This window comes from Pectinophora gossypiella, chromosome 15, assembly GCF_024362695.1.
Source record: "Pectinophora gossypiella chromosome 15, ilPecGoss1.1, whole genome shotgun sequence".
Taxonomy (NCBI): Eukaryota; Metazoa; Arthropoda; class Insecta; order Lepidoptera; family Gelechiidae; genus Pectinophora; species Pectinophora gossypiella.
The window spans coordinates 10,102,785-10,128,065 of NC_065418.1; the positions used below are offsets into that span (position 1 = coordinate 10,102,785).

Here is a 25,281-nt window from a genome sequence, read left to right on the forward strand (position 1 = left end):
GAAGAAATTGCTGCATGAGCAATAAGGCCGCCTGTTGTGCTTTTCTGTATATGCTGTCCTTATCTCTGTATTTTGTGTCCATTGTGCTCAATAAAGTATTTTATCTATCTATCTATCTATAATGGTCGAGCAAAATGTGTTAGCGAAAATTGACATCTATAATTTGATTGTTTAGTTATCTAGACACTCTACGAGCCGTGGTAGCCCAGTTAGAAGAACGCTCGACTCTCATTGTGAGGTCGCAGGTTCGAATCTCAACACGGGCCTAAACCAATGATTTTCGAATTTTGGTTTCGAATTCATGTTTGGAAATGTTTATCACGTGCTCAGCGGTGAAGGAAAACATCGTGAGGAAACCCACATTGTGAATGTGTTTTGGAGGTATGTGGTAACCTGTATTGGGCTGGTTTTCGCGGGTTGGAAGGTCAGACAGACAGTCAGTCGCTTCTGTAAAAAACAGGACCTGTCTAATCTTCAGGTTAGGTAATCGGGCCCTGTGATAAACGGGATACGGCTAGGGAGATATAACGTACATTGTTTTATACCCCTATTTTAAACGCGGTAAGAACCCGTTATTATGTGTTTTAATTAGGGAGATATAATAGTTATCTAGATGATCTGTAAAATACGATAGTGTTTATATAACTATTTACATATTACTTTTAATAATATTTCGATAATTCTAATGCTTCAATAATTATATTCATATTAATAAATTAAATTACCAACAAGTTACATAACTATGCTGTAATCAGACACAAGTGTCAATTATTAATAATCTTTAAGTAATATAATTATGTAAATATCAAAATAATTTAATGAAAAATAATTATTGCCGACATGTAAGCGTTTCTGAAACACAAGGCTCTTTGTATAATGAAACCCCAATTTTAAGTAGGCACATACACTCGATATTAATCTGTAAATGAAGGGAATTAATTTGATTATAAAGTTATTAGTAATTTTGTAATTAGTCAAATAATTATGATATATGTTATTCTTATTTTTTTAGATCTTTGAAGTATGTTACCCTATCTATCTATCTAGGTATATCAGCCTAAATTCATATCCAATTTTGGACGTAGGCCTCTTCCATGTTTTTCCACTTCCGGCGATCCTGGGCTATCGACATCCAGACATATCCTGCGTGCCGCACGATGTCGTGCTTCCATCTCATTGGTGGTCTTCCTCTCGGTCTTTTTTTTTTAATCTAAAATTTTTAAGAGGGTTTTTTCTGTACAGAATATGTCACCCTCATATAGCTTACATTGAGTTAGAGCTTAACTTAATACAGGTAGTCTGCGATCAGTACCGATCTTCACCAATTTATACAATGCTCTCGCAAGCGCCGAAGTGGGATTAGCTAGAACACTATTGCAGAAGTCTACTTCTCCACTATAATTGGCCAATACAAGAAATTGTGCTCTCTCCCTTCTATTCCGGACACATTCCATCATTATATGATATGCATCCTCTATGGTACCACACTCACTACAATTCGGGGTTAATGACTTCTTCATGAGAAAAGCAAACTTGTTTAAAGGAATGTGTCCAGAACGAAGCCTAAGAGCTGTAGTAACTTCCTCCCTGCACATATCTACTCCTTCAAACCAAGGAGATCTGCAAAGCCCGGGTATAAATACAGATACAACTCATCGTAATTATTGAACGGCTTCCGTAGTCTCATAAAACGTCTAAAAAATGAGTGGTTTAGAGGCGGAGCCGGGAATCAAATCCGTGACACTACGACTGAAAAGGGCTGTCACGGATTCGGTCGTTATTTAAAAAGTATCTCGAATATAATGTACCCATTTTAGAACCCTGTCGCACTATCATATTTGACATTTAATAAGACTTACGGTTTAATTTGTCAAAAAAGTTAATGTGACATGGTTTCAACGTGTATACATATTAATACTCGGTCATGATCTCTTAACATAAGTACTAGAAACAGCTTTCGAAAACCCCGTGTATCTTTCGCCTAAAGCACAGCTGTGACCAAACAAAACTTTGCTGTAAAATCCAAAGTTAAACACATAAACTGTACATTAGTATAGAGTAGGGTAGAGTAGGTAACTGCAAGCATACGAGCAGCATGCGCACAAACCATCAATCTTTGTCTATCAACTAGATAATTGTGTTTGCCCCGACGTGGCTCATCCGCTTATCTTCTAAACTTAATTAAAATCTCCTTTTGTTTCGCTTTATCAACTCATATTGCGAATGGGGAGTTTTATATAATTGTAGATTTTGACGTGTGTAAAAGAGAGGTAAGTAAACCACGGATCATTTTGCTATCAAAGTGACATGCTATCGGGGGCCTCAGCCAAGTTACAAACGATTATAACTCATTAACAGTGATAGTGATAAAAATGTATGGGATTGACATGTGATAGTCAATCCCATAGTACTATAGGGGTACAATCCCATATACTAAGGCCCTTGTGATCGTCTCTAAATAGATCATCTTAAGCAAGACAAACGTCGACTCCCATTATGCATCCATACATACAGCTGACTAAATCGTCGTTTTTATTTGCACCGGTTAAGAGCCCTCAGCAATCCCCATTTATTACATAATATAAATAGCCTATATATGTCCCATTGCTGGGCACAGGCCTCCCCTCAATCAACCGGAGGGGGTATGGAGCATACTCCACTGCGGGTTGGTGGAGGTATTTTTACGGCTAATAGCTGACACCAACGGCTTAACGTGCCCTCCGAACACGGAATCAACTAATTTTTTCAGACAAACCCATTCCATTTATTGTGCAGTGAAAATAAATTGTGAAATCAATACAGAAAAAATTACAATCGCATATAGAAACATCCTATTGACACACATAACATTTGTAAAACGACCAATGAAAATGACGGAAAAATATTACAGAGTAGGTAGGGTGTCCCGAAAATCATTAAATTTTTACAAATCATCATTTACTCAGGGGGTGAGGGGGTGACGGGGTGAAATGGTAAATGTATGCGGAGTCACACGTGGTCCCGTGTTCGGACCCCCCGCTATCTGTGTTTGCCCAGCCTAACTCTACAGTTGATGTGCTACTACGAGTCTTTAACTCACTTGTAAGTCGAATTCAAATAGATAGCAAATCACAAAAGTGGTATAGCTTTCTATATATTTTACAAAAGCTGGTGGACTAACTATGTACCTATGTTTAAAGTATTAAATGTATTAAAAAATTGTATAATCTCGATGATTCTGAAAGACCTATGGAGTGTATATAGATCGTAAAAAATATGCCTTTCGAAATAGGTACGGGATAAAATAAGTTTCAAAAAATCTCTGTCTATTTATTGTGAATACATTGTAATTATATAAATTAGTATAAACAAAATGCACTTTTATACTACGGCTGAGCATTTATAAATATAAGGCTGAACATAAGCCGCATATTAATCAATGACATAATATTCCGCTCGCATGTTTTCTTGCGAATAAATTATTTCAATGAAAATCTGATAAATGTAATTACTTATGAGAAAAAGCTTGACGACTGACACAATTTTAACTAATTCATATAGCATAAACTAACACAATAAACCTATTTGCAGTTGTTACAAGAAAAACATTTACCTATTTACGACTTATTCTGTACGAGAACTGTGCATTTGTAAAACTGCCCATTTATTTATCCTTTATTTTTTAAATTAATTATATCATATTTGACTGCTGTTCTGCTTAGTGCGACTTAACATGTATATTTTTTTTTAATATACATGTTTTATTCATGTCGATCTTTATACCTACAGAGAGTGCGCTTCATTCGAGAATTCGTAGTACCATTGCTGACGTATTGATACACAAATTCTATTTCCTCAAGTGTCTGTCTGCTCTTCCCTGATTAAATGCAATGCATAATGTATTCTAGCTAAATGTTTCCTTGTTATTCGTAATTTATGTCACTACCTATTCGGTATCAAATGTACGTTCTAGATAGGTAGATATGTGGGTTGCGAGGTGGAGTACCAACCCCATGGACCCTGGTGTCAGGGTTACTATTGAGCCGCCAAAGGCTCATGTAACGACTACTTACTTACATCAGTAAGTAGTAACCGGCACCAACGGCTTAACGTCCCTTCCGAAGCACGGATCGTCTTACTTTCGGACAATCAGGTGATCAGCCTGTAATGTCCTAACCAAACTAGGGACCACAAAGTAATGTTTATGATATGTCCCCACTGGGAATCGAACGCAAGACCTCCGTATCGTGAGCCCAACGCTCAACCACTGGACTAAGGAGGTCGTTAGAGAGAGGTCGGTACTTAAATGTAGGTTGTAAGAGAGTTCAATAAAGTATACTTAAACTAGTGATGTTCAAACAAAATCTTCAATCGATAGTTTACCGTGAAACATCAATTAAATAAAATTAAATTACTTACTCAGACGTTAGTGTTTGATGGACTAAAAAATATAACTGAAAATTATGCATAATATTATTATTGATATTTACAAAAAGCAATTGAAATATAAACTACTCTTTTAAATCAATTCATGCTTGACGCATAAACATAAATAAAAGGTACCTATGTACGTAGTACCTACGTCTTTAGTTAGAATTAAGGACTAAGTAATAACTTAGAATGAACTTAGATACTACTTATGGTAAGTTTATCTATGTACTGAACATAAACACAGGTATCTCCATAGTTTAACATAATTTGCGACTGCTTGTCGACATCACACTCTCAGATGTGAAATGGAATCAAACCACATCGTTTAAATTTCAAATTGAATTTGTGAAATATTACCAACGTTTGCATACAGTTTGGCAAGCCACCCCAGTACTCTGATGTTATTCTACATTTGTCAAAAGATTGTGTATACGTCCAAAAGCGTTTGTCGCTATCGGCTCGTTTGGTTCGGGCCACTTCGGGACATAAATACAAATAAAAAATAAAAAGAGTTTTATTTCTGTAAATCTATAACAAACAAGTTACAGGGGCTTCCCTAAAAGTAGTCAGATGACACTTGTGATGGGAATGCCTCGCTCTTCCAACGCAATCAGTACAATTTGATTTACACTATACTGTCTAGGCTTATTCAAAACTTAGGTAAATTAAACATGTAAGGGACATTATTCTCAAAAACAAAGCCTTGCCCAATGGTTCGCGCCCAGTAGGTGGGTTAGCCAAGTAGCAAACGATTATGACAATTCAAATTGACAGTGATAAAAATGTATGGAATTAACATAATCACTGTCACTGTCGACTGTCATAATCTTTTCCAGCTTAGCTAACCCCCGTAGATAACCTGAGGCATGTCGTTTAATATCTTCACGTGTGAAAGCCCTCATAGCTGAAAGCTCGGTGTGGCTTTGGTACTTAGTTCATCAGGATATGAATGACCTCTGACTACCTCATGGAGGCCCTGATCGGTCCCCATTCTACGCAAGGACAAAACCTGTCGTCAACAGTAAAATGAAGAAGAAGTCGGGCAGACCCAAAATAGAATTGTCTACTTTTACAAAGACCGTAATAATGTTATTACCTTAAGTTCTATTCGCTCTGTTGAATTCTAAGTAACGAATAGCGGGTTGAAATACAAACACATAGACTCACTCCTTATCATGGCGAACAGACATCGTCAAAAAATAACTCGCTTTGCTAAAAGTGCCCAAAATTTATTGTGATATACAAGCTCACAACGACAAAATTAAATCGATTTTTTTTCTGGCTCGGACGTATAAGCTGTTGGCCTATAAAGTCAGAAGTCACATTAATTCGACGATAAGGACTGTACGGATCAAAAAAGTGCTCGCAATTAATAGTCATATACAAACAATCATCATCCGAACGACGCCCACTGCTGGGCATAGGCCTCCCCCAAGAAGGGGGGTTTGGACCAAAAGGCGCTGGTCCAGTGCGTGTTGGTGGGTCGCCAGAGCCTCTTTCGTTGAACAGCAGGATGTACCGCGTGCAGGCGAGGTTGGCCTGGGCTCCGAAAGGTGTCATTTGGAGCCCCTTACATCCCAAACAAGTCACATTAGGTCAACATGGAACTCCGCGGTGGGTCACCGATAAGAACTGTACGGATCAAAAATATCACCCTGATATTGGGATAAAAGTGAAGCTAAACAATTCAGTAGGCCCGTTCCAAACATTTTATCGTTTCGGTTTGTCGTTAACAGCGAACTGTCGGCCATTGCTATCCATTGCTCTTCTTTACTTTGTTGTTCCAACGTCTCGGCGCACTAAAAAGAACTCGCAAAAACGTTACATTAAATATTCCTTTTTAAATTGTATGAAAATATTGTCTTTCCCGTTCTTTGCTTTGTTTCGTCCCGTTTTTACTCAGTCTCATTTCCTTTTAGGAACTGTTTTTATGAAACTGTCTTCCTGAAGAATAGTAATTTAGGTACATTAATAAACTTTTTATCTATAATACTTAGTAAGTCATTTACTTAAATAAGAAAGAAGTGCATATCAATAACGTGGAATTATAGGATAAAAATATTGAAGTGCAAAGTGTGAAGTGCGGTCTATGGTGTGTGGAATTCTAATGTGCCGGTGTGTCCCTGTGAGTGCGGCTCACCTATGACGAATAACAATAACGGGGTGAACGGCAGCGCGGCCGGGGAGCCCGCCTCCGCCGACATGGATTCGCTCGAGGAAATGCTGCGTAAGGTAAGGAATTTAAAAAATATATATATTTTTGTGTCATCATCATCAATTTAAGAGCCACGCTCTTGTCGGTGTAGCATTTTCCATTCCAGTCTATCAAAGGCCAATTCCTTGACTTCCCTAGACACGACGTTAACCTATATATACTTTTGTGTAGGTACCCTATAATATACTTTGTCCGGCCAAGTAGTTAATGACATTTGCGGCAAATCTACAATAAGTCACGTTAAAAAAACCCTATAATCTACATCATTAGGGTACGAGACATCGCGTCAAGAGGGTATTCTAAAGATATCACTAATCAATTCGCACTGGTTATACCTACTTACATATAAGAGCTTCTCTAAAATGAAGTGATTTTTTTTAAATACTGACCAATTTTTATTTTATTGATTCATATTGATGACAATTTGATTTTGCAGGCTTACTTGTAATCTGAAAACACTGCTGATACAATTGTAATAACATCTTATTGTACTTACTGTTTTCTGGCAAATAAAAATATTCCATTTGGATCATATATAGATAAACCAAAGTAGCTTACGGTGAATTATTTTAGGTTAGGTTACATCACAAGAAAAGATATAACCTAACCTAAAATAATTCACCGTTTGAATAAACTTTTTGATTGTAGATTAAACAAATTCAAGCCATCAGATTAATTCATTATGTACTCATCATCATCATGCACTGAAGCTTGGCATAAACATTAAATGTTACGTGACAATCCGACATCCATACAACATTCAAACAGTATCTGCGATATTAATTACTTGCTATTAAACAGTATGGCGATGTATAGTTGCTAAAGCAAGCTAAATAACAAATGGATGCGATGTCGCGATGTATCATCTGTCATGTCAGAGTAGGTCGCCATGTTTGTCGCTAAAGTGACGTGTCACCTACAACGAATTAATTCAACCAATGTTTACTATTTTATTAATAGTATGTGTGAGTATGTGGAATTGTATTTGAGTAGGCACAGGTGTGTAGTTAAATAAGCATGGTAACATTTGACGTAGTTCTGAGTTGTGTAAGTAAAATGGGTTTTCAGGGATCAAATAACCTAAGGTTCATCATATCCATCTTAGGACTTCGTATCAACAGTGGCTGCAAGTTGTCTTTGATTACTTGTGGCTCTGCCCACCCCATTTGGGATTACGGGCGTGAGTTTATGTATGTATGTATGTAAATAACCTAAGGGTGTCCGTCTGTTCGTGTAAATTAGTTTCTATCGTGACAGATAGAAATTTTATCCTTTGGGTAGAAGTACAATTTAAATACACCATCACCATTATTCCGTTTTTTCACAGAGTCCGCTTACCGGTTTTTACAGAAGCGACTGCCTATCTGACCTTACAAAAAGTAATCAGCCTTCTAATTTTTATTGGTTGCGTATAAGAATTACTATCAATGTATTTGAATTCTACTTTTCGGAGGTATGTGAATGCATTTTCGGAGGTATGTGACCTAGCCTGTATAGGGCTGGTTTTCCCTTCGTGGGTTGGAAGATCAGACAGGCAGGCGCTTCTGTAAAAACCGGACCTGTCAAGTCTTCTTCTGGGATAGCGGACCTTGTGAAAAACGGGATAATGCTAGGGAGATGATGATGATGATATGTCACTTTTTATTTATCACCATATTGTGTTTCACCATGTCACCATATATTTTATCACTGCCACTGTCTATTGACATATTCTGTTTGGGGTATCAATTTAACGACTACATAGGTACTTACGTACGATTAACATAAAAGTGAAATAGTTCTTCAGATCTACAAGAACTGCGACTTTTTTCCAATTCCTTTTTTTTTAATATCACTTGTCCTCGACGTCAGTAACGTGTAGGTACGATACGCCGTCTATGTCCTGAATTCCGGTCTCGTTATAAAACGGAAAATGTTTTGCGAAACGTGAAAAATATATTGCGTCGGATGTGAAGAAACTTTTGTATGAAATTGCGAGTAAGTATATCTAGTCGATAGTCACTAAGGAACACCATCGTTTGATCATTTCGACGAACATCCGTTTTACTCTATTGTAATAGTTTTGTGTAAATTTTAAATGATATTATTGACTTGTTTTTGTGCGTGGCGTCCTTTTATAATAAACAATTTCTATGATATTATATTATATTATATTATGATATTATATTGAGCCTCTGGACAGAGTGTACTCTTTTAAATATCTCGGACACATCGTTACTGACGGCCTTAGAGACGATGATGACATTGAGAGGGAGCGTAGGGCGCTGTCGGTCAGGGCGAATATGTTGGTACATAGGTTTGGACGCTGCTCGGATGCAGTTAAAATAACCCTTTTTAGAGCCTACTGTACGTCCTTTTATTCCAGCACCCTATGGACCAATTATACCAAGAAGGCCTACAGTGCCCTAACAATTCAATATAATAACGCATTCAGGCGGTTGTTGCGGCTGCCGCGTTTCTGCAGTGCATCGGCAATGTTTGCGCTAGCGGATATCGACAGCTTTGAAGCTATTGTACGCAAAAAGTCAGCATCATTGATGCGCAGACTGCGCGACAGCAGCAACAGCGTCCTGAGGGCGGTAGCCGACAGTGGGGATTGTCCACTGATCGGCTGCATGATTAATAGAACCTTATCGATATTTAAGATAATTTACTAACATAGTTCTTAAGTTTGTTACTAACCAAATGGATCTAGTTGTTCGATAATAAAATATTTTTATTTTTTATTTTTTTATATTCTATTGAACAAAGACGGGAAATTAATACAAACGTCGTATTAAATTATGGCTAGCCGTTTCCAAAAAAATTGTCTTGTGAAAATTTTAAATTATGTTATTGGCTTTTTTGTCTGTGGCGTCCTTTTATAATAATCAATTTCTATTCTATTATATTCTATTGAACAAAGATGGGAAATTAATACAAACGTCGTATTAAATTACGGCTAGCCGTTTCCAAAAAAATTGTCTTGTGAAAATTTTAAATTATGTTATTGGCTTTTTTGTCTGTGGCGTCCTTTTATAATAATCAATTTCTATTCTATTATATTCTATTGAACAAAGATGGGAGATTAAATACAAACGTCGTTTTACATTACGGCTAGCCGTTTCCAAAAACAACAATTATTCGGATTGTCATTGCAACATGTACGCCTCTACTTAGTTATTTATACTTATTGACATAAGTATGAATTTTTAGTGTATTTTATATCATGTTTAGCCCGAAGGGCCATCGGGGTATTGAAGCGAGGAAATTAGGTACCAATAATTACGCGTGCTGATAATTTTGAAGGCATCCACCCGTTCGCCCTTGAGCGGTTTCCGTTAGGTGGAAAATATAGCATCCCTGGGTAATTTTCATGAAAATTTTAGTGTTCTTTTTTGTTTTTCAGTTTATAATTTTGCGCCGGAAAATTCTTGATATCAACCCAGATATCATGATGATTTGTAACTTATCATTATAACTTGATATCATTATGGTCTGAAACATCCCTCAAAGATTTCGTTACGATGTCACTAAAACCCTGTGTATTATAGAGTAAGTAGCAATTAGGGTTCTCCAACATAATGGTCTTAAGCTTTTAGCTGATAGGGGGTTGTTTATTTAGCATTTAACTTGTAATGAGATAGTTTAATAAGCTAAGTAACATTGCTTGTTAGTGAGATTCACAATAGCGACTGACATTGTTTGTGGGAAACTTTAATAACCTTTTGTTGTGAACAAACTGAGGCAATAGGTGTGCGATAATGGTTACAGAAAGTCTTGTGTTTTTAAAGCAGTAAAACTGTTTTTAAACGTATGTCGCCGCTGATCTTACTAAACGACGTACCTGAAATTTTCGGCGGAATTGTATTGCACCTTTTATAATACTCAATAACACAGAAATCACTTATAATATGCTACAAAATCGGATATGTACGTCGTTTAATAAGATTAGCGACTATATTATTTTACCCTTTGATTAGTGTTAATGTAAAACCTAATAAAATACATGCACAATATTTATTACACACAAGAAACACAGCACAGGAATACACATTAAACAATAGTATAAAAGGCGGCGTTATTGCTAAGGTTCATTCAGGCAACCTGACCTGACCTTAAATTGTATGAGATAAAGGTAGTTTAATTTTATAAAAAGAAACTGCGGTTACCAAACCGAGACTAAAACGCGGTGCGTTTTGCACAGGTTAGTGCGGTAATAAATATTCTATTACCTTATTAGTACCTACTTACCTAAATTAGGAGATCCCTTCCACCGCTTAACATAACGATTACTTCAGAGAATTACATCGGAACTGATACTGAGTAGCTTCCTAGTAACCATTGAAAGTAACTTCACTGTCTCTATTGCTGCTTGAACGGTAACGATAACTTTTTCGAGGATTTCGACCTAAAAATCATTAAAGACGTTAACGGAATCATTTCCTTTCTAAGTTCGAGATTTAATAGCCCTTCACAGCAATATAAGGATTTTAATGACCCCCTTTGAATTGAGGAGATTCCGCGAAGATTAAAAGCCACTAAGCAGCTATTACTCTGGCCGTAACAAAAAAATCATAAGGCATTTCGCAGCTAAAAATTAAAAAAGTCAACAGGAAATTTTTCCATCAAAAAAGTCGTAAAAATGAAATTAAAAATTAATTGCGAACGTTAACGTATGAACAGGGGCGGTCGGGGTCCAGAGGGCTATATGGGTAGCTAGGGGGAAAGTAGAAAATATACTATATAAAATAAGGATATTGGTATACCTCCATTAGGTGGCATCCTAGCTAGATTATATTTGGATAATGAGGAACTCTCTAATAGGATTCGGTAGGTACAGTCATAAGCAATATCATGTACCCACTTTAGAACCCTGTCGCACTATCATATTTGACATTTAATGAGACTTACAGTTTAATTTGTCAAAAAAGTTAATGTGACACGGTTTCAAAGTGTATACGTATTAGTACTCGTGACCGTACTTAGGTTTAATCCTGTGTCAACAGTATTTTACTAATGAAGTTCTGTAGGAAAAATGACTTCTAAATCAAAATGTTCTTTTGCCTTATAAATTATTCAGTCCCACTGCTGAGCACAGGCCTCCCTCCAATCAATCGGAGGGGATATGGATCATACTTCACCACGCTGCTCCACTGCGGGTTGGTGGAGGTGTATTTATGGCTCATAGCCGGGACCTACAGCTTAACGTGCCCTCCGAAGCACGGAATCATCTTAGGTACTTTTTCAGGTGATTCGAGAAGGTGATAAAGGTCCTGAAATTACTCCTTCAACGATTTAAAAAGTTCACTTCGTTCCTTATTACTTAAAGAGAATGATTTTCCGATCCTGAAAACGAATCGCGTTCATAACAAAATAATTTCACAAATTCAGTCATTAATTAATTAAATACTTTGTTAAACTGAATAATGCTTGTTTGGGCATCGATTTTCGGGTCAGTGAACGCTCTTGCGTACGTGTCATTATGAAAATAATGATGGACAGTTAAGTCTGAAAATAACGTTGGTACCTCTGTGGATACTTTAGAACCATATCGCATTTAAGTTATTTGGAAAATTGAAACAATCTTACTAAATGCCAAATTATGTTCTAAAGAATTATGAGCGTATTTTAGGTGCAATTTTTGTTGGTAGCGCGACTGTGGTGGCGTCACCATAGTGTCCTAGGGAGATATGGCGCTAAAACTACAATACAATACAAAAACAAAAAATACATTAGTATTATAATTAAATTGGTAATATAACAGGCGGCCTTATTGCTAAGGTATCAGTCTCTTCCAGGGAACCTTTAGGTATAGGATATGAATTTAATGAAAAGTGTAGCGGGATAGACAGTGCAAAATAAAAAATAAAGAGTTGATTATAAAGAAGAGGAGAAAGTGCTAATGTAGCTGTAAGATTTATTTCAGTGACCGTCTCGAACTCAGCTCAAAATCGGTATTCTCAGACGGCGTCTCAACCTTAATTCGAGTTTACTCTAGTATGACATGACGTCATTATTTTCGTATTATTATGTTGGTACTATGACATGCTCGAACCCACTGAGTAAAGTTCTCAAGTCGAGGACATAATGTCAACTTAAACTACTGTTGAGGCAGAGTCAAGTGAACATCTTAGAAGACTTGTGGTTCTTCATTTTTGAAATAAATATTCGTCTCAAACAACAGCTCTCCAATGCCCGTGTGATAATTAAAATATTCAACGTATTCCATTATCGAAAATTGATTACATGTGACAATATTAATAAGGTATTAAGTGGAACAATAATCAGTTAACAGTTGTAACGGCTAGTTGAGTTGTGCATAATTGAAATTTAATTTTCGCAAATGAGTGTAATATTTGCGACAACGTACAATGTATGTACACCCGTTTCAGTTGTAGAGTAAGGGCAGCTGTTGAAAATAATTTGATTATAATTAATCCACATTGGGTATTATGGCATAATTTGTAATATCATATAATAGCGTTCGCACTTAGGCAAACTCATCATCCCCCTAGCATTATTCCGTTTTTTACAGAGTTCGCTTACCTAACCTGTAAATTTGACAGGTCCGATTTTTTACAGAAGCGACTGCCAGTCTGACTTTCCAACCCGCAAAAGAAAAACCAGTCCAATACAGGTTAGGTTACATACCTCCGGAAATGACTTTCTCGGGATTGAGGGTTTCCTAACGATGTTTTCCTTCACCGCTGAGCACGTGACAATCATAGGCAAACTATCGACTCTTTATCTCTATGATTTGTATTATAAGATGACTATTTATGCGGCCAAGTAGTTAATGCCATTTGCGATGTAAAGTATAAAACAAAGTCGTTTTTCGTTCGTATTTTCAGAAATTCAGTCTGATTCGGAATTAAATCTGAAACCATAGTCGAAGGCACGTGTTCTGAACACTTTACTATCAGTAGATATGTCCGACGTCCGTGTTATAGTATGTTTTTTCCAAACATCCAGTACAAAAGCACGTTGATCCGTGCTTGCTTCGGAAGGCAACTAAAGTCGTTGGTCATGGTTCCTACTTAGAGCCATGTCAGGAGCCAATAATAATAATAACACCAGGGTTGCTGAGGTTAGTCATCCACCCCACAACCCGCACGATAGAAGAGATCATGTATCTATATGATTACTTTTTCTAAATACTTACAAAATGGTTGTGTAATCGCGCAGTGTGCCGACCACCTACGCCGTAGGTTGTCGACACAGCATTTGTATTAAACTCACCACGACCCCCGAAGGAGTAACCCCGCTTTTATTATTTATTGCCGAGCATAATAAGTTTCGCCTGTACGAGGCAGGCCTTTATTTGTTTTCTCAACTCGTTACAACAAGATTTGGGCCAAATTCGAAAAGTCCATTATTTATTCATTTAAAACGCGCAGCGTTGAGATTTGTGATGTCTGATGTGTGTGGAATGGTTTTGGGGTGTTTGGGAGTTATGACGCGTGCGCTGCGCTGTTGTTTTGATGGTCAGTTTGGTTGTAAAAAATTTGCGTCAGATCAATCTTTCATAAAAGAAAAATAATTAGGTGGTTAATATTTTTTGCTGTAGGTACAAATGTTCATTGCGCAAACAAAAAAATATTCGATGTTGTTGTTGAAATTCACGTAAAACAAGTAAACCAATTGTCCTGTTAACAATGACAAATACAAAGTTTCGATTCGTTTTATTTGTACTTGTCGCAAACAATTTAACGATACCTTTAAAAGTAAAGAAACGACTTGAAACAGTTTCACGGAAAGCTCTAAAGCTCACGTAAAAGCTTTCTATTTCACTTTAAACAATAAAATACGACAAAATACGACATTTTAATTGTTACGACGGTCCGTCGTCAGGTTTATACAAAGTTGCTTAAATTTTTAATTCGAGGAGATTTTCGAGTCTCCAGCAAAAAGTTAAGGCGCGGACTTAAAACCTCTTCGGATTACTTTGAAGGGTTTGGCATAATCTGTGTGAATTTAAAGTTTGTTTTATGAAGATTATGTTCAGAGGTCATTCGATTCATCATTACTGTAAACGCGAACTGAAAAATGTATCCCACACCTTTACTGGTTTGTAAGGATTAAGAAGAGATTATAAAGAATTTTGAAGAGAGAGGGATTATCTTTTTTTTTAACAATTGCTCCAAAGAGTAAGGATTTTTTGTTTTTTCTTTTTGTTTCTAGACTAATTTTGTTTTACTGGAAAGTTTACTGGGTACAAAATTCCCAGTGGTCCTACCAGTTACTCTATTGGGAAGGAAATTCCCAGTAGTTCAACTGGTAAGACGACTCGGTAAGACTACTGGGAATAGGGGTTTTCTTTTTGTTTCTAGACTATCGTTTATCTAACTTTCAAAAATCAAACGTGAATTCAAGTTAGGTTAGGCAAGTAGGTTATTTATTAGAATCCCGTATTGAATTATCCCAAATTATATTATAGTTGGAATTAGAACCTTAAAGTTAGCACTTTAGACGTAAAATTGTGCTTGAAATTCTGAAACGTACTAGACTGAAATTACGTAACATTCTAGTACCTACTGCAATGCAGTGCAAAGGACAAGAGGGGGCTGGGGTTAAATATATCGGCACAAAATGCGCGGTAGGCGTTGAAACCGATTAATGTCGGTTTCGCACGCAACTGTGCAGTTAAAGGGAAAAAATTATACCAACCTCCCCCTCAGGCAAGTTCATAGCAATTTGGAAGGCTTGTTATTGTTTAGTTCCGCTACTATGTGGAAAGTTTTTGGAGGGAAAAAATATCAGACGTCATATTTTTCACTGTAATGCTCATTACTTGCCAATGTTAGAGTCGTCTATTATAGTTTATTCGGAAACGTGTAAATACATACACTTGTAAACGTGTAATGTAACTTTTAATTTTATTTTATTACAAGTTGGTTCATTCTTGAAATACGCGAAACGGTACATGACACTGTCACTTATTGCACGCTTTTTTAAAACAATTTTAGGGATTTGTAAGTTGCTAGTACATCAGGCGACAGCATACTGAAAGATTTTCTTTTAAATGGGAATTATCGTACACTTTATTATACATGACAAGAGAATTAAATCAGTTTTTTATAAGTACCGTAGAAGATTTGATTGCTAAAATTTTAGTTTTGAATAACTGCCGATATTATCGTGTATGGGTACTGTCCATATCAAGAACCTTGAAATGGCCTGTAAAATGAGATGAATAAGATAGTGTAAAATGTCAGTAATATTTGAAAACTTTTATTACAGGACTTTTGGAATAGTTCCAAAATGGTGTCGCGAACATTGTAGCGTTTCAGATAGCCTTATTTTTCGAACTACGCTAGAACTACTCTATTTTTTAAATTGTTCTTGGAATTAAATTCTTGAATTAAGTAGTTAAGAAAGTATACAGTTGTTTTTAATAATGTTGAATTGATATACGCTCATTTTACTGTGTGTGTGTGTGTGTGTGTAGGAAATGTTACCAGGTTTTTTGCTTCCTATTATGGTACAAAGTACTTACCTAATCTTTTACAGAATTGTTTAGAGTTAGACTTTTGTAATCCGAAAATAATCCAAGTATATATAAATAACTATATGTTTATATATTTTTAATTAATTCTAAATAACAAACCAATATGAATAAGCAATCAAATACTCAATGGCACTTATAACAATTACCTGTCTCAATCAATATCTGTACTCAAGACATCTAGCCAGGAATTAAAAAGTACAAATATTTGTTCTGCTACAAATACAGAACTGAAATACCTATAAACATAATATTGTTATTCATGTATTATTATACTTAGGTCATTTTCGGATTAAAAAAAAAACCGAACAATTTATAACAGTCTAACACTAAACAATTCTGTAAATGATTAGGTACGTTGTACCATGCTACGCGTAAAAAGTTAATAGGCGATCCAATTTATGTGACTTTAACGTTACGCCCCGCGTTCCGTTACACGGAAACAAATGCAGTTTGTAATTTCACTGGAGGGGAGTGAACAATGGGCGAATACGTTCCTTTTTCGAAAATTTTGTTCGGTTCCATTGTTGGGATCAAAGAGTGCTCAATAAAATCAATGCCTTAGGCGCTGCGACACATGTGGGCTTCATTGGTCGAGTAAGAAGGAAAGAGATGAAATACACGACACGTTTGTACTTTGGCCTTTGTTGATCTATTGTACCTACCACCCAGTTTGCTACATATTAAGTAAAGGACTCAGTAATAGCGATATTTTTATTTATAAATTGAAGGTGTATTTTTTATTTTATTTTATTTATTTGGGAAACAAACATTCCATTTAAAGTTTAGCATAAGCCAACAAAGTAATATATCACTGAAAAGCAGTGTAGTAAAAATAGTATAAAAGTCAATAGTTTACAATAAAAAATGTGGTAAAAAGGTATAGTTAGATGATATACTGAATTGTGTATTTCTTTACCTGTCCATTTTAAGAATGTCGGGATCGAAGCAAGTGGAATTCTGTAGTCTCTGCTTACCCCTGTGGGAAATAGGCATCAGTTTATCCATGTATGTACCTTTTTAATTCTAATCACTTATTATAAATTATCGCTACGTGGTTATAGTAGTACATAAAGATGGTAGGTTTCAATTTTGTGTAAGTCATCCATCTTATAATTTGTGTAAAAATATCCTATTCACTCAGATTTACAAAGTCCTTAAGACAAATAAGTTAGATTCTCGGTCTCCAGGTTTTACTGGCGACAATGTTGGGAAGCAAAACTCCACACTCGCCGACTTAGAGCTTCAAATAAATCGGCCGATTTAGGAGCTCCACCTCGCTTCTCTGGCACCCGACGAAAAGCGCTCTTAGTATGGTATAAACTATGGAAAATAAGCAGCAACTATCTAGACATAATGAGTTTTATTACAAAATAATTTATTTTATTTTGAGTTCTGTTTATTTGTTTTAGTTTTATTTTAATTTTATTTTTGTTTTGTTTCATATTTTTCAAATATTTTTGTTCTGTAACTGTTTTGTTTATGGTGTAAATAAAGTTTTTAAATTTTTATTAACTGTGATGTTCGGATACACGCTCTAAATAAAATTTTCATTTTTTTTAGTAATTTGCACATGTATCCAAACACAAATAAAAGTTGCCAGAATATGAAAATAAAAAAGAAACGAAGACTACTGGTCTTACAAATAAACCTGGTGTAACTTCTTATACCGATCATATTCTAAGAATAAGCAAAACCTCTACAAATAAACTCGGAATAACTTATGCCTTGATGTAACGTCTCATATTATCGCTAAATCAGTCTTCACTCTGTGTAAGCTCCAAATAACCTAAAACTGACTGACATTGACACATGTGATTTTTTGGTGATTTCTTGGTTTGCTCACGGAATTTTTAAATTTCTCTCGTTATTCGCGGCTTATACCAGGTTTAACTATTCCTAGTATAATCTTGAAATAAGGATAGAATTGTAAGTTTTTATTTGTACACGAAAGAAACCCCGCGGCCGCGGCGATACCGACGCAGAATTTGTATTGAATTAATACGACTTGTTAATTTAGTTTCATTAAAATCCGCCGACTTCTTTTTTGGCGCGGATTATGATTTTCAAAATATTTAAAAAATATAATATAGAGATATAAACCCTTCATGTGGTAAACAAGAATTTGAACGCTTTCTATGTTCTTTATTTACTAGTGTTAGTACAACTTAGTGCGAAAGAGACATACAATATACTATTAGACAAGCGCCATGTCTCTACCAGTGATGTGCCGGTTCCGGCAATGTTGTTGTAAAAAATCCTTAATAATGAGGACACTGGCTGCTTTTTTGAATTGTTCTTTTGTAATCTGCCTAAAAAGGCTAGGCGATAAAGCTCTTTTTACATGACTTTTACGCCTTTTATACACCCAGAGGAAAGGCACATCACTCGGCTCTTAAATTTAGTAAATCTTTATTTAAACATCTTATGCAAAAGATCTCTTAGCTGTAAGTTAACTGTATTTTAAAACATAATAACATCAAGCGAACTCCACTCCCACAGACAAACCGAGAAATTTGTTTTGTGGGGTTTTTATTGTACCAACATTTTCTGTATTTTTTTTTATGAAAAAATAACATTTTACTTACTTTACTTTTTTACTTACTATTCGCCTTTGACTTGCGGCACTAAAATACCGGCGTCCAAGCATTCCAAACAATATTTTACCGGTAGCGACGGACGCCGGGTGGTAAACTATAACGGTAAAACCGTACCACTCTGATTGCCGGCTTTGAACGCAATAATTTACACCGACGAATACTCGGATTAAGACTTTAGTTCCACTTCTTAGCTCTAGCGAGAACCATTTAGTTGATAGTCGACTCGAGGTGGAATTATGTGCAGCTCTTACTTAAGTTTTAGGGGTTAAGCGCAGGTTCTAAGTGAAAAATAATGGAAAAAGAAATAGTAGCAACTGGGCTTTTCGGGCCACACAACATACATCCAGACTATATCCCAATTGGGGTTAGTGGTACATTCATTGCAAGATGAACTATGACCACTCTTAGGTGTACCTCTAACAGCCACCCACTTACTATGCTTCGGATACACTTTATTCTGTTCTTATGTAGAGAAGGATTGAAGGATTTGTATAGAAAAGAAACTACCGGAGAGCTTCAATCGACACGTAGGTTTTGAGCTCTTAACTGCATAAACGGCATGTCGAGTGTAGATGTAATCATGCAGATGGCCGGACTGAATCGTTCATGTCTGCCTGACTGTCTAACCTTTGCGATTACTTCTGCAGTGTACTGAAATAACCTACAAGCTATTTAAGGTGACAACCCTTAAATGTAGTCTCGTGGATTACATGATACATAACATATACGTCCTACTACTGGGCACAGCCCTCCCCTAAATCAACCGGAGGGGGTATGGAGCATACAACACCACGCTGCTTCACTCATCCCCTCCGAAGCACGGAATCATCTTAATATTTCAGACAATCTGATGATTTAAGCCTGAAAAGTCCTTACCAAACAAAGGCCAGTCTCTCAAAGTGATTTGGACAATGGCCCCATCGGGAATCGAACGTAGACCAGATCGTGAGCCTAACGCTCTAACCACTCGACCACGGAGGCTGTTACGGATTACATGATAAAAAGGGTATTTCATTATGTACGCAGATTTTAATTCCATAGGTAGGTATTTTCTTGTGTTATGGTAGATGCCCCTTCCGGTTGATTGAGGAGAGATATAGGCTGTGTGTATGTATGTTTTATGGTAGATGTAAGGTATAGTGATGGGTGATCAAGAGAAAGTAACAACCTTAACTTTAAATGATCGTAGATTGTTTGGTTTAATTACATTTTTATTTTTATTTTTTGTTCTATTTCTTTATTTCCTCTTGACCATGAGTTTCTCGAGGTGGAGGCCTGGAGTCCTAAAACACAGGGTATACTAATTTGTACATCAGCCTCTACAAATATGACCCTGTATTTTTATAGAGAAAATAAAAAGATTATACTTATTTACCCAAAACCTGTAACACACATAAATTGTCTGTAATTTGCATGTATTCAAATTTAGAATAAATAAAAACAGTTGGGTAGTTAGTAGTTACTAGGTGAAAGATAAATTATGAAATTTGGATTAATAAATAAAGACAGATCTAAAGATGACAAACTTTTAATTGATTTATGAATTCTAATAAAGAACAATGTAATAATAAGTGCGACATTTAGGCACGTTTTTCAATGACGTTATAGGTTGTTTTTTCATAGAAATGCCATAGTAAGTAATTTCGTAAAAAGTTTAGTAAAAAGTAACTGATTTGACTAGTTGGAAACTACCCTATTAAGTTATTCCGTACAGGTACAGAAGCGTACAATGTAAACATTGTTACAACAACGTTCAGTTCACAGTAACAGCATGACATAACTTATACATCAAGCTGATAACACATTCACAAACAAAACACGCGCATTGATGTTCACAATCACTGTAACAAAAACCGTAATATGGACTCATAACAACTCTGAATTACAAAGTAACCAGAAAACCGGGTAATCATGCGCCGACCGTCCGAATAAACCGGGTATATCCGCTAATGTATTCGGTTCACGTCGCGAGCGGTAAAACCCGGTTAAGGTGTAGATATGCCCCGGTTAATCTTCGCCTACCCTTTGATTTACGGCCCTGACATTTCTTTGTTACGACTGTTAATTTCCAAACGACATGCCATAATTAATTTGGCAACTTTCTAAATTAATTTTGTGTTTGTAACTGAATAATTAATGGCTTTTCCCAGCACTGTTTAACTGGTTAAAATTATAATTTACGGCTCGTGAACTGAACTTTTGTGTTTTAGAGCTCTCAGTATTAGTTCTTGTAGTCGAAATATTTTTCATTCTATCATTCAAAATTTAAGAGCTGGGCTCTTGTCAGTGGAGCTCTCTGTACATGTCGATCCTTTCACATTTTTTTTTTATTGGCGATAGTTTTTGAACGACAACTGCCACTAGGTTAAAAACATAATTAACCACTTTATATTACTTACTTATACATAAATATTTTATTGCACAAAATGGACACAAGATACAGAAAGTCAGAACATGCGACCAAATCATGCAGCAAATCTTCCAGGCAACTATAACAACTTACGCCTAAATTTACTCTACCTATTGATTATCCGCATAATCAAACATTCAATTAGCGATGGCGTAATTCACCTACAGAATGCAAGCTTGCATTTACAAACTTTGCAACTCTAATGCACAGTCCGGTGAAGCGTTTGTTCGACCAACTTTGTACAAATTGAGAACGTTACTGACTCTGGTTTTACACTGAAACTACGAGTATTTGAGGCTTGAGGCATACCTAAGACTCCCTTGAAATTGTGGTGACACGGAGGAACGGAATATTCTGATTTTGCATGGAAAATAACAAGGATAGAATAGATTAGAAATCGTTTATTATAAAAAGACGCCACTCACAAAGACAAGACGGTAACATCATTTAAAAAAAAATCACAAATTTTCACAAAACAATTAAGTACAAAAAGGATAGAGGATGTTCATTAGAATGATCGTAAGGTGAGTTGTGTATAACACAGAAAGGGGTTGAAATATGCTGTAACTATTATAACGTATAGGTATTAGAGATGAACATAGGTACATAAATAATCTCCGTGACAAACCACAAGTAAACAACTTGCATCCATTTTTGATACTAAGTTTTAAGATGGAAGAGCAGAAATCATTTCAAAAAAATATACAGGTTGTTAGTGACATTGTAACGAAAACTTTGAGGGGCGATTCAGGTCGTAATCCTAAGTTAATATCAAGTGGAATTTTCTGTCGCAAAAATGTGAAACTGAACATAATTAAAAAAAAACTCAATTTTTCATGAATTTTCCAAGAGGAAATTCCATTTGATATCAACTCAGAATCATAGCCTGAATCATCCCCCTCAGTATTCGTTATGGTGTCATTAACACCCACACGTACTTGTAGGTATGGCTACCTGTACGTACTTATACGGGGTGTAAGTGACATCGTAACTCCGGATTCACGCAGTTATACGAAGGAAATCCAGTTTATTAAACCTAGTGCTAGATAACGTTCCAGTTATACACGAATACTGTGGGGGATGATTCAGCTTATTATTCTGAATTAATATCAAGTGGAATTTCCTCTCGGAAAATTTATTATATCAAGTGGAATTTTCCATCGCAAAAATATAGAATTGAATAATGATGAATATTGCGACGGAAAAATCCATTTGATATCAACAGAGAATCATGGTCTGAATCATCCCTCTCAGTATTCGTGTATAACTGGAACGTTAATCTAGCACTAGGTTTGATAAACTGGATTTCTCTCGTATAACCGGGTGAATCCGGAGTCCGGGACTCCGGGCATCAGATCCGATAATGACTGAGTCGACTATTGATTTATTAGAGTTCACCCTATTAGCCGAGAGTGGAAGACATTACTCTTGGTTACTAGTCGCTGAGGCTGTTACCATGATTTGTACACTGCCACGACGATTTTAAAGCATTTTATATCTTAAGCCAAATAGTGCAAGATAGGTATTTTAGGAAAAGCTGGGGTAATATAGATCTAAATATAATTCACGAATGTTTGTGTAAGTTAGCTATGTAAATTTTGGATGTGTAAAAATATTTACTTAACTTACCTAAATTGTTTTTAGACTTTCTTTAAAAGTAATTCTAATGTATTTCTGTAGGTACCTTGACATTACATTGTATTATTCAATACTAGAAGAAGTGATGACGTATATTGGGACGGAAGTATGTTTCCAAATAAAGCAAACAAGACTCGGACATATTAACGTTACAGCAAACTTTTGAAACGAATTAAGGAAAAACGTCATTCAAGCTAGCCAGGCCACGATTCGGGCAAATGGCATTTTAATCCCGGGAAAGCTTCGTCATTATCTCGAAAAAAATATAATGGAAGACCGAAATCCGAACGCGAATCCACAGAATAAATGGGTCACTTTAGAAAAGTAACCTTTGACGAATAATATTGGCTAAAAGGACACGAAGTATTTTACGTTAATCCCGATTCAGATGGTATTTTAGAACGCCAATCCGTCAGATTTACTTTTTTCCGAAGCTAGCAGGAAAATTCTTTGATGCAAATGCAATAAAGTAACGAAGTTAAAAAGTAACGTTTTAAAGTCGCGTCTCGGTCAGCCCCCATTCTTTGATCAGGATTATCGATCTGTGTTCAGGAGTTTTTAGAATAAAAGAGAAATATTTTTAAAGCATACATAATTGTTTACAGGACATTTTTTCATAGGCATATTAAACAAAAGGATGCCTTGAAACAGGGAATGTACAGTCATGAGCAATATAATATACTCACTTTAGGACTCTGTCGCACTAACATATTTGACATTTAGTGAGACTTACAGTTCAATTTGTCAAAAATGTTAATGTGCCATGGTACCAAAGTGTATACATATTAATGCTCGTGACCGTATATGACCACTATATGACCCATATCTCGGACCAATAGCAAGGACCGGTCATTAATACTAGCTATCACAATAAACTATTTTACATTCCGGCTAAATTGCGATGCATGATAGTGGTAGATATTATTTATGTAGCATAATCCTCTCGTATTTTCTAGGTAATTACATTTATTACCTAGTGCATCGTCGTCATAAACTAGCGCGGGATGATTAATGGCGCTGGGTACTCTCAACTACAAAACAGATGTGAGCGTGTGAAAATTCAATTTTATTGTTACGTTTTTTGTTATTTCAGGGTGTAGGAAGATATATGAAATTATACAGGGTGTTAGTGACATCGTAACGAAAACTTTGAGGGATAATTCAGGCCGTGATTCTGAGTTGATATCAAGTAGAAATTTCCGTCGCAAAAGAATGGATCGGAAAATATTAAAAAAAAAAACAAAAAATTTCATGGATTTTTGACAGGAAATTCCACTTGATATTAACTCAGAATCATGGTCTGAACCATCCCCTTCAGTATTCGGTACGGTGTCACTAACACCCATACCTGCTTGTATGGCTATCGTATGTACTTGTATGGGGTGTAAGTGTCATCGTAACGAATACTGAGAGGGATGATTCATCTGATTATTCTGAGTTAATATCAAGTGGAATTTTCCATCGTAAATGTATAGAATTGAAAATAAACAAAACTAAAAAAAATCATGAATTTTGCGACGGAAAATTCCACTTGATATTAACCCAGAATCATGGTCTGAATCATCCCCCTGAGTATTCGTTACGATGTCACTAACACCCTGTATAGGAACCAATTATCTTTCTTCTTTTTTTTAATTTTTAATCCTATTATCCACGCTCTAAAAATATGAAACAAGAAACTCTTTATCTCCCTAGCGTTATCCCGTTTTTCACAAAGTCCACTTACCTAACCTGAAGATTTGACAGGTCCGGATTTTACAGAAGCTGACCTGTGTAACCTTTCAACTCGCGAAGGGAAAACCAGCCCAATATAGGTTAGGTCACATACCTCACATGTGGGTTTTCTCACGATGTTTTCCTTCACCGCTGAGCACGTGATAATCATCTTTGATCCAAACATGAATTCGAAAAGAAATTCGGCAATCATTGGTTTAGGCCTGTGCTGGAACAATACAATATATGCAACAAGAAACTATTCATCCGATCTCTTCCAAATGGTTATGTTTGGTCGTATGCCAATCTGTCCTAAGAGTATGCTCACCACGGCATCGACCACACGGCAATCGGCTATTCATTTTTTTGTTTCATTATTTTTAGTGTGACTTTGGGTATAGTACATAAACTTATATATTTTTTTGGTTCGTCCGAGTTATTGTTTCATTCACTCATTCATTTTAAAATTAACAGCTGTCTAACATCCGTTCCTTTCCTTTTCGGCGGAAAAGAAAATTACATTTTATCAGTACCAGTGACTGCAATAATTTGTGGCTCTGTCTAAACCAATTGGGATTATGCATGTAAATTATATGACAGACATATTGATTCATATCCAGCATCCAGCAGACATGCATTATTCGAATGTCAAATCCCAAATGAAAAGCGACTGCATAGGAAATTGGCGGGAAATTGGCCACGTGGCGGAACCGGATACGGCGTCATCGAACATGATACGAACTGGCCAATCAGAGTGCGTTCGATTATTGAACTATCTTTGAAGAGAAATATAATTCATTACATAGAA

The 25,281-nt window shown here is 36.1% G+C and overlaps 1 protein-coding gene across 10 annotated transcripts in view; it reads left to right on the forward strand.

The window, feature by feature from the left end:
• The window catches only part of LOC126373273 (uncharacterized protein CG43867), a 284,764-nt gene that overhangs the window by 157,043 nt on the left and 102,440 nt on the right, over nt 1-25,281 (forward strand). The window contains exon 1 of one of the 10 annotated variants that reach the window (XM_050019348.1): nt 6,356-6,642. The exons of the other annotated variants lie outside the window; for them this stretch is intronic. Within the exon in view, the coding sequence (XP_049875305.1) occupies nt 6,553-6,642 (90 nt within the window). The 5' untranslated portion in view covers nt 6,356-6,552. Of the gene's footprint in view, nt 1-6,355; nt 6,643-25,281 lie in introns of those variants that run through there. 10 annotated transcript variants of the gene reach the window in all.